The sequence below is a fragment of the Zootoca vivipara genome, chromosome 2 (genome assembly GCF_963506605.1).
Source record: "Zootoca vivipara chromosome 2, rZooViv1.1, whole genome shotgun sequence".
NCBI lineage: Eukaryota > Metazoa > Chordata > Lepidosauria > Squamata > Lacertidae > Zootoca > Zootoca vivipara.
The window spans coordinates 88,538,076-88,549,340 of NC_083277.1; the positions used below are offsets into that span (position 1 = coordinate 88,538,076).

The window sequence follows — 11,265 nt, forward strand, 5'->3', positions numbered from 1 at the left end:
AGGAGGTCTCATGAGGCATTCCTTGGTGCTCTTATGGTAACACTGCTGTTGTTTCTGTGTCTTTTAGACAGTAGAACCCGTGGATCAGTTGCTTCAGAAAGTGGATCCAGCCAAAGACAGGGAACTGTGGGTAAAAGAACACAAAACCGGTAATATCAGACCCGTGGATATGGAGATATAGACTGCTGATACTGGTTGTAAGTGGTGGGCTCCTTGTCCCAGCCATGTTCGAGAGAGTTCTGTAAAGCCTCAGGAGTAGGGAAAAGAGAGACGTTCTGCTGTCAGCTTCCTTATATATTTATTATTGCCTGTAGGGACTATTTCTGTCATGTTTGATCATTATTTCATTTCCTGTTGTGCTTTGCCTTAAACATCGAACATTCCAGGTTTGAGAAGCCACGCTTTATACTTCCTTTCAAAAAAATGGGCTGCCAGCAGCCAAGCAGTTGCCGCACTCGTGATAAGCTGCAGGGGTTGTTTTCTGGTACAAAGAGAGTTTTGCTATTCAGTTGTGATTGACTATCTCATGCTACTGCCCTTGCATGATGCTCTGTTTGTACAGCAATGCTAAGACACAATATGCCTCTGCCAAACAAACGAGACTGGTGAATTTGAACATGACTCTGGAAGGAGCGAGATCTTCCTGAATATTGCCACTTAATTGGATGGGAATGGGGAGGGGGGGGTTGAGGAAACCGCTCTTGTCCTCCCTTTACAATTTATAAAGCTAACCTACCTCACAGGGGTGTTGTGAGGATAACAGTAAAGCCTGTACAATATGTATTTTTTTAAACAAATCCTGACTCCCATGACTGTTGTGAGGCCATCTGTGAAATTGTGTCTTTTTCAGTACAAAAGAAAATGAGGTAATAGGTCTGGTGACCTTATGAAAGGGTTGGTCCTTTTCTATAAACCCTCTCAGGTACTCACTGACTGTAGTCCAAGGCACTTACTCTGAATGGGTGGGATTCATCTAATAAACCCTATCAGTGGATGCCCTGCAGAAGGGCTTCTGCTTTACAGCAAGGCTTCCCCCCCCCCAATCTCCTCCTCCTGCACCCCCCAAAGTCTGGTTCTTGGGAGGCAAAAGGGCCCCCCAGAACAACACAGTGGGAGGGGGGGGATTGTTCCATCTGGCAAGCTGATATGCTTGTGTAGGCAGAACATTTGTAATAGCGTGACAATGAATCCCACCCATGGTCTCCTTGACTTTGCCAGGGACAATTCCTGAGGAAATGTTCTGAGAATTGCACACATTTATCAACACTCTCCAAATGAAAAGGATGTCCTCCATTGAATAGATAATAAGGCTATAGTGATTACGACCCTGATGATGTAGTCTTCAAAGAAAATTTTGAATGCTTCCCTTGAAAGATTGTAGCCAAATCAAATTAATTAAGGCATTGCTTGAGCTTTATTTTCCACCAAATAACTTAGGAGTTTACAGACTATATAGATGGCAGAACTTCCTAGCTAATGTGTCTTACCTCAAACATGAGTTACCCAAAAGGTGGATTCATCCAATTGCTCTCTGGTTGCATCACGCCACAGCAACATTCAAGTAGGACCTGCTCTTTGGGGAGGATTTAACAGGCCTTTGGCTCCTGAACTCCTCCATCATGGCAGCCGTTTTAAAACAAGGAAATCAGTCTATGTTAAATCTTTTCAGGGAGTTCCATGTAGCTCCCAACGTGCGGTGATAGCCAAAAATCAACACAAGTAAATTAGAAACGATTGTATAAATCCGGCCAAATATGCATTCTGAAGCTAATATTCTGAAATGCAGCTCTTTACATGAATGACGATGGACCCAATTGATCCTGAGGTCCCAAATGTCGAGAACTGTTGGAGAAGAACCACAGTGTTCTTTGTCCCTCTTTTTTCTTCATTTGTCTTGTCTTGCCTTGGTATTTATATAGAACAAATATTTCCCCTTTGAGTTTATCAGATCTCTTTTCATTCCTCATACTGCCAAGTGTTTTGTTTGATCAGCTGTCATAAGCAAATGTGAGGAGCAGATAGCCCTTTATTTCCTTCCTGAGTATTCCAATATTCTTTTTACTGGAATGCGTAAGTCAGTACTACGACCAGATTTCTCATAATCACTGAATAAATGTTTTTATTTTTTGAATGTTGCAGATAAGTGGAGTTCCATGAGCTCACTTTGGCCTGGGTGGGTTGAGGTGTAGGTGAGAGAGGAGACATTTTGTTTTGTTTGGTGCTGTCAAGCAAACTCCCAATAAGTTACAACACAGCTTCAGCTAATTTGATCATTCTTGCATAGTCTTCCCTTACTTTGCTTCCAGTGAAATACCATTTTTTCCTCTTTCTGTGTAACATCAGGTTTCTAATAGGAAACACATTTCATCTTTCCCTCCCAAGAAACTGACCATCAAGGTTGCAAAAAGAACAATTTATCCTGTTGGTATGTGTGGGGAAATTGAGACTTGGACAGATCCCAGCATTAAAAAGATTTCCAAGGCATCCGTTCAATTCTTTTTCCTGTTTTGAAAACCAGAGTCATATTTCCATATTCTGTGCATCCTTCAACCATTGTCTGGAGCATCCCTCACTTGCCTTTTCCTGGCCTTCTCACTTGTCACTGTTTAGCAGTCTGCTCCCTGCATGATATAGACCTTGTCCTCTCGTTTTCCTTCACGTGTGTTCTCAGGTATCAGCCAACATAAGTGAAACTGCCCACACAAATTGTTAAAAATAACACGCCATCTCTCAAACTATATTTTAAGCCATTGCTCCGTAAATACTCAACAGCACCTGACTGATTTTGTTCTCTTGTGTCTGCTGCTTTGCACCAAATAAGAATTGTCTCATTTTTCTATGTTCTGTAGTGACCTACCCATTATTCTCCATCTCCATGTTACTGGTGTCTTTCTTCTTTTTTTCTTCAGAGTCGGGGTATCACACTGCACTCTGCTCTACCAATTTTACTTTGAGGAGCCACCTCATTTAAAGCAAGCTCTCCCAGACATTGCTAAAGATTATATACTGATTTAGAAGTCTCTTTTTGTAATGTGGCAGATCTATAAGGTAATTGGTAATATGCTTGTGCTAGGTTTGTTTGTTTGTTTTACTATTTTTGTATACCAAATTCCATTTTTCTTCTGGGCTGATACAGCCTGTTTGCACTTTAAAATCTCTGTCTTGCACCAAGTGGCACCCATTGAGTTCCAAGGTTTGAGTGGGTGGTTCCATTAGGTTCAAGCCATTAGTACTACCCTCTAACACCATCATTTCTCCTTCCTTGTTCTCCTTAAAGCTCTCTTTTGCCATGTAAAGTTAGATATAGGTGGCTTAAAACAGAGGAGGGGGGCAAGCAGAGTGGGAGAAGGGGTTGCTGAGCCTTTTCCTTGCCCCTGATTTGCAAATCCTGAGTAGACAATTAGTTGGCAAGGAACAGATTAAATGGCCTCTTTCTTTGCTCTTCTGGTTCTCTGCATTACCTGATGCAATGGATGGTTGCTTTTCATGACTTAAGAAAGCCTTTTGGTGGAAACAATCACAGCATTACACCCAACCATTTCACCATACAGTGGTACCTCGCAAGACGAATGCCCTGCAAGACGAATTTTTCACAAGACGAATGCGTCTTGCGATCTGATGGTGACGCACAAGACGAATTCGTTTTGTGAAAAATTTGTCTTGCGAATCGCGGTTTCCTATAGGAATGTGTTCCTAGGGGCAAAAAAAGAAATTTCAATGGGAAACCACAATTCACAAGAATTTTTCGCAAAACGAATTGACTCGCGGAACGAATTAAATTCGTCTTGCGAGGCAGCACTGTAAACAGACAGCCATTTTATGTGTAACATGTTTCCTCTCAGGCTTGTCCTCAGAAACTTTCTTTGCTGTACTGCTTTATGATTTGCGCTTTGGTCTCATCTAAACTTATGGGCTCAAAACTTAAAAGGAGAGAGCTGTTCAAATGATAGTACTCTTTTAAAAGAAGACCAACAACAAAAAAATTCAGCATGTCAATTTTGTGGTGTTCTTTCTCTTTAATTGAAGTTCAAAACCTCATTGCCTCTGTTGAACTCCTGTGCCATCTCAGTGTTCTCACTGGATGTCCTTGCTTTCTGGGTGCTATAGATCACATTCCTACTATTTTTATATTTTAAAAAAATGACATTTGTTATATGACTTGCAGTCATGAGATGGTTCGCAAGTGCCATTCATGCTTCAGGTTCTTCTTTTATATCAGTTCATATTTAACTTGAATTTTCATTAGATTAGCCATTCATGAACAGCCAATTTTTGTTGCATCTGTTTTCTAGCTGCTTAATCCTCAATGTCATTTTAACACACAGGGCTCATGGCTTATACACTTGCCAACACTCAACGATATGAAATAAGTCCTAACTGATTTGTTCCGTTTTCCAGTTTCACATAGGAGAGTTTTATTGCTCTATGGGGATTTCTTTCTAACTTCTCCAGTTTCTTTTCTGGGAAAGGTGTGTTCTAAGAGATAATCAGTTTAAAATAAAACAAAACACTCCTAAGCACAGTTTGAAGAATTAACAAATCTGCAAGCCATCAGGCAGTTACTATAACAGGAACTCTGAGCATATCCAGAGCAAATCTGTGTTCGCCAGTGATGGGGGTCCTCTTACCCACAGAAGTGATTAGGCCTGCCAGGCCTCTCCCTATTTGAGTTGTGGAGTAGTTTGGAGTTTGGCATATGAAATCAGAAGGCATGGGACAAGCAATCAGTACCCACAGGGCCAAAGTGAAAAGGTATAATCAGGTTCACATTCTTACTCGGGCGCTCACGATTCTTCCTTTCCAGTCGCTGGTGTAATTTGGCACCTTTTCAATTTGGCGCCCTTTCCCGTCACCCTGCAGTAACAAAAAGAGTGGAATTACATTTGGAAAGGAAGCAGGCATGTGCTTTGTGAGCAGTGCCAGATTTACATATAAGCTAAAACAAGCTATAGCTTAGGGCCCCACTCTCTTGGGGGCCCCAAAAAAATTTAAAGGAAAAAAACCCTGGATGTACTTTGATAAAATACATATTTTGTTATGTGCAAATGGCTTTAGATACCTGGTAACTCTATAATTTTCCATATAGCATATATTCAACACAAAAAACAGCAACAATTTGTTGTTGACAAAGGACAGCTGGGCATATAAAGGGCCCCATTACCTTCAGTAGCTGTTTGTGGGCATAACTTGATTTCAAGCCAGGCAACAAAGGAAGAAATGGGATTCTTTATATGTTGGCAAATCACCTAATAGGTGACTGAAAGGGAGGAGGCCCACCCACCTCTCAAAGGGGCCCACAGGGGTTGCATAGTTTTAGATTTGCTCAAATCTATCCCTGGTATAAACCAATGCTTGGATGAAAATATGAATTAACAAGCAGGACCTGCAGCAAAATGTTCAGGATTCTCAATTCCATTCCCCCTGAATTTCCATTCTCTTCCCCCCCCCCCCGCCCCCAGCACCAGTTAGCATTTTGTGACCACTGAGCATGCTCAGTTTTCATTGGGCCATTTGCTAAAGGCTATTTCTACTGCTGAAACCTGAGGTTCCATAATCTTTTGCTACCTCCCCTTTGTACATGCTTAGTGTCATTTTGGCTTCACTTGGCAATATCCAGATACAATAATTACATTTTCAATACAAATCTCCTGGGCTTTGCTTAGATGTCAGGCTTGTCCTAATCTGCTCTATTGCACTGGCTCTACTATTTTCATTGTTTTGTTTCATTTCTCCTGACTTGTGTAGTGTTTGTAATGTCATCTGTCAAGAAGGCCTCCTATCTTGACTTTGTAAACAACAGTTTGTGATCTTCCATATTTTAGATACCAAGTAGTTAGTATTTAATTTGCAGAGTTGCTTACCTGAAAGTTCACTGTGCCATAGTGGTTATGTTACTTTGGCTCTGCCCTATCTGTACACACTGTTGATATTATCCTTAAACAACAACAACAACAACAACAAAAACAACAACAACAGCTGTGATCACTGGTGGGTGGAGCTGGGCTAACTTAAGGTGGTATGACAAGCTTTGTATTTAAATAAGGAAGGCTGAGAATTGGTTTGATTTTGCAATCCAAAATGTCCCGTCCCCCCATTGGGTGGAATCCAACATAGTATCTTGTTCTTCCCGCACAAAGTTTCCTCTTTGTGCAACAGAATGTTCTCCACTCTCCTTCCACTGTACATCCCATAAATCTGTTCTTGGGGTTCCCCCAGTGATCTTGAGCAGATTTGGGGAGGGCATGGGGGGAAGGGGAGTTCACCCATTGTACAAGTGGAAATCCTTGATCTGATAGGATGTTGTAATTGAATACAGCCCAATAAGTTAAAAGATTATCCATAGTTTATGAATAAAACCTAAGCACAGTGCTTGTCTTCCATGCCAGACATCCTTGTGTAGCCATCTGCTGCTGCTATATTTCTCTCACACACCCTTTGTTCTGCTGGGGCACCTGTCTCTTCAGAATTGTTGTAGAATCTCATTGACTTTATTCAGGAACATACCAGTTTTGTATGCCACCTGTTCTTAAGACATAGCTTTACTCTCGCTGCTAGATGTAATCTTTTACAGAACAAATCTATGCATTTACTCAGAGGTAAGCCCTTTGTAAAGTAGGTCTTACTCTGCAGTTAGTATTATTGTTTTATTAAGGTTGCAATGTTTTCATAAACACAAGGTCTCCTAAGACCTGCTAAATCCCTGCTTCAATGCCTGCCCTGGTGTTTTTAGGCATTCAGGACCATTCCATATGCTTTCAGAGTATATCCTCCATAAGCTCCATTTTGTGAACTGTGGAGAAGCTCAAGTTCTATACAGTCATCCTACTATTTTTGATTTCCCCACCCCCTTTCCTCCCCTACAACAGGGATGAAGTCACTATAAAAATTCTGGATTCCTTCTCATACATCTGTTGTTCTGTCGTGTACTTTTTCCTACATCGAGTTCAGAATTTTGCCAGCTGCCCAGCCTCTGTATAATGTGAAATGGGAAGGGAAAGCAATTTTTTCTGCTATTTTCTGTCACAGACAATGCAGGCTTGTTCTAGGCTTTGCTTAACAATGCTACTTGGGCTGCCTTCACAGCTGCATTCTGATCCAGTGCTCCCTTATTATCCAGGCTCTGATGTGAAAACAGCACAGAAGTGCCATCGTAAGGATGGCTATGAGCACAAAAGGGCTTACATTTCCATCTTTAAAAGGTGGGAGTAGGGGGAAATGTGACAGATGGGCATAAGGGCATGAACCTGAGAATACAAGTACGAAAGAACATCCGATGAAATGAGCAGGCAACCATTTTGAAAGGAGCGGAGGGACAAAAATGATTCTTAAAACATCGTGTAGATTTAGCTTGCACTGCTACTTGGCATGAAACACTCAGGATACCGATAACTGATTTAAGTTTGTTTGGCAGCTGCTGATCATAAGCTCCCTTTTGATCCCCCCTTTTTTTGCTTACAAATTAATTCAGCAGACCTATAGAATTTAGAGGCTGACTAGGATATTACTACACGATACAGTGGGGCATGGGGAAGTGTAGCACAGGTGTATCCATGATGCCCCAGATTTGTTATCAAGCAGGGAAATAACAAAATATGCATCTTGCAAGGATTCCACCCCCCCATAACTGCAACAACAGCTGTGGAGGTGGGGGGATCGGGCATCTAAAATAATCCCTCTTTGGGAAGTGTTGAGTGGGAAGCTTCTACACATGGTACATATTTCCATTAGAAATAAATAGTGATTTTGTTGTGCTAGATTAAAAGTGATATCTTCTTCCAAAGAGTCCTGGAAAATATAGTTAGGTGAAATTATGGAGAATTCTCTGTTAGAGCTATGTCTAGTCGTCACCTCAGAAGTACAGTTCCCAGGCTTACCTAGGAAGAGCGAATGACGACTGTCAGACAGGTTGAAATCTGTAGTGCAGATATGGCCTCTATTTAGGAGTGTCAGTACTTGTGTATATAATGTGGATAAAGATATGTGAATAGTGTAAATAAGTGAACTTTGTCCGGTCCAATACCTTGAGCTCAGTATGTCTCCAACAGTGAACATTTGTTGGTTGCATGAACTCGGAACTGGTTGTGCTCTATCAGTACTTGCACCAAAGGTGATGTCTCTCAGATCCTGTCCATAAATCATGATACCTAGTAAGGTGTGTTACAGTGGATTTTTTTAACCTCAGAGGCATAGCATGCAGTTGCATCTGCAGGCAAAAGCTTAAAAGGTTCCCAGCAATTTGACTAGTGTACACGCTCACATTTAGCACTATGTAACCATACACTGTGCCTGGAGGTGGCACTGCATGTATTTTACATTTTGCTGATCTTGCATGGGGTTCTCCTGCTTGACTTCTCTGTGACTCTAGCTTCCTTCATTTTTCGTATAAGCAAGTCAACCAATGTGTTTGTAGAACTAATGGTTGTGTACGTCTGTTAAGGTGATGTTTTGAGAGTCTTGCAGCCTTTGTTCATTGCGGAGCAAGACAATAGTTCTTTTATCCCTAATTGCTATGGAACAAAGAACACTGCACCCCAAAACTTGACATTCCCATATGACTGGGACTTCAACTTACATGGCAGTGATGTTTAGTATGATGTCCATTTATTCTGTGCCCACTCATACATGCTTCAGAATACTTCGCTGTGGTCTAATTTCAGACAACAATTTTTGTCACATTTCCAAGTTTCTCCCTACACTTCCTGAAAACCCTCCACCTGCTATCAGGATTTTTTTTTAAGTCTATTTAGGCAACTACAATTTTTTAAAGTGCTTGGAAATTTAGTATACAGCAAGCTCGTCTTGAGCCTCTGCTGTGTATTCTGCATAATTCATTGTGATATGGTGGCTCCTTTCTATGATATGTTCTCTGCTCAGCTGTCTTGGTTTGTTTATGGTGTGATCCAGAAAACCAATGGTATGCCATTGATTTCAGCAAGATACGGATCTTGCCAATACTTTCTTAGCCCTTATGCACGTCACGATGCCAAATACTGTTTAAATCTAGCTAAATGCTCTTGTTCTAACATTTGAACCATGTAAAATAAAAAATAAGAAGAACCTTAGTGTGGCTGGGGGGGGCAATGTTTTGGAAGCATAGAGAATTGGAAATGAAGAGAAATAAAAAAAAATCCCCCAACTTGTATTAAGTTAAAATATTTTGGATAAGATTGGTTTTAATCTAGAAGGGATGTAAAGAACAGACATATTTTCAGTTGTGTTGGGGTGTGTGTGTGTCTATTTTCCTTTGCTGCTCTTATCACAAGCAAACTCCAGCAAGGTCTTGCTGTAACTCTAAAGCACAACCAGTTTGGGCATTTTGAATACCAGTAGCAAAATAATATTTTAAAGATTACAAATCCACCTCAGATTATTAGATTTTACATTTCTTAGTGCATAGTCCACTTTTAATATAGTCCACTTTTAATATAGGACTTTTTACAGTATTAATGCTAGTGGGAAATCCCATAACACTCCTTGAAGAAGTGGTGCAGGGCCTTTTTTGCCCTAGGTTGTGCCATGTTTTGAGTGAGTGCCCAGTAACATTTAAACAGACCGATTCCAAGCATTTGTTTCAAACTGATGTTCTTCTCTAGTGGTTCTGTTACATAAGCATTACAAGTGAAGAGGATGCTTTTAATGGAAATTGTAATGAACCTTTTGGGTGTTTGGGGTTTATAGACAGTAGTAATTTCACTCTGTCAATATTTTCAAATCAGTTGACCCTAATGTGCATTGAATACGGTTAGCAGAAAAACTCAAGACTACCTTCAGTGTTTGAGTACCCAATTCATCATTTCTATGTAGTAGCAATAATGTTTATTGCAGAGCAAGGAAATGATGGTGGCTGGCAAGTGAATTTAAGTTTGGTTGCAATCAATGGAGCTTGCAGTTTATGCATGTTTACTCAGAAGGAAGTACTCCCAAGATATGTGCATAGGATTGCAGCCTTAAACATTTTTAACTGTGATGGTTGACTTTGAATTCTGGCAAATATATCCTTGTGTTCCTTTCCAAAATTGGTGTACACTAAAATTTCTGTTACCTGTATTCGGTTGTTTATTTTCCCAGTGAATCTGAATTCACTGCATGTCTCCCATGTCAGAGTAGGCTTATGAAAGCAACACTCCCTGTTATCAAAACTTGTGTTTCCAAACACTGTAGGCTTATCACAGGCTATATGGATAAGCAAATTCAGATTGTATTTGTTTCTTACCATCCATGAGTAAATTGAAAGTGCACAATTCAGATCTGCAGATATAATAGATTTGGAGGGCAGATCTGGCCAGCAACTAGCTCTCCCCAAAGCAGTTTTTTTTTTTAAAAAAGAGAGATTTTAAAAAATGGCATTGCTTATCTCGTCTTTTTATCCTGTACCTTTTACTAAACACTTTCTAAATTTTTACAGTAAAATGTTTCCTCTGCCAGCAGTAATGGCTTTGAACTTTGTAATAATACTTAGCTGCAGATTTTTGGGCTTACTAGACATTTAAAAAACTTAATTCTACTGTAAGCTCTGTGTATCAATAACAACAGTGAGCCTTTAATCATTGTGAAAACTGTTAATGTGGTTTTTTTTGTCCCATGCAATTGTATGACTAAAACGCTGCAGCTGAAGAGGTAAATAAATACTCGTTAAAATTTAAGGGCCTTGTTGTCAGTTCAGGTATGTCTCTTAAATGTTAATATCACTGGAGTTGCACTGATTTACCCCATTTACAGATCTAGCCCTTAAATGTTGAAGGTATTTGCTATACATTTTTTTCCGTCTTATGTACAAACATTTCCATAAACTTTGTACTTTCCTCTATTTCAGCAAGTTTGTATTATGCACTTGAAAAGCTTTGTCTCATCTCATGTAAAATAAACTGTACAGTCCATTAAATTCTGTGTTATTGAACTGTTACTTTTTACTAATAAGCAGCAGGATTTCTGTGACCACTTCACACTTGAATTAATCCACATGATTATGTACATGCGCACATCAGCACATAGAAAAGAATTAGCATGCATCAGGACGCAAGGAGGCAGTATTTAAATGAATAGGAACAGACGGACCCTATCGGACCCTATTAAGTCAGTTGCTGAGTAATGATACCCTTTCACCATCTGCAGTGGTGACGCTGCAACACAGCAGAAAGCGTGCTATCAGCTCCTTTTTCTGTTAAGCTGACCCAGTGGTGTCACAAAATAAGGTGTTGAGGTCATATAATCATAGAGTTGCAGAGTTGGAAGGAACCTAAAGGCAGGGGTGAAGCTAGGCTTTAT

General features: G+C 40.3%; 1 protein-coding gene across 2 annotated transcripts in view; it reads left to right on the plus strand.

Moving 5' to 3' along the window:
- Positions 1-10,882, plus strand: part of GAS7 (growth arrest specific 7) — a 142,687-nt gene extending 131,805 nt beyond the window's left edge. For both annotated transcript variants that reach the window (XM_035104613.2, XM_035104614.2), the window contains exon 14: positions 68-10,882. In XM_035104613.2, the coding sequence (XP_034960504.1) occupies positions 68-181 (114 nt within the window). In that variant the 3' untranslated portion in view covers positions 182-10,882. The remainder of the gene's footprint in view (positions 1-67) is intronic.
- Positions 10,883-11,265: the final 383 nt, after the last annotated feature.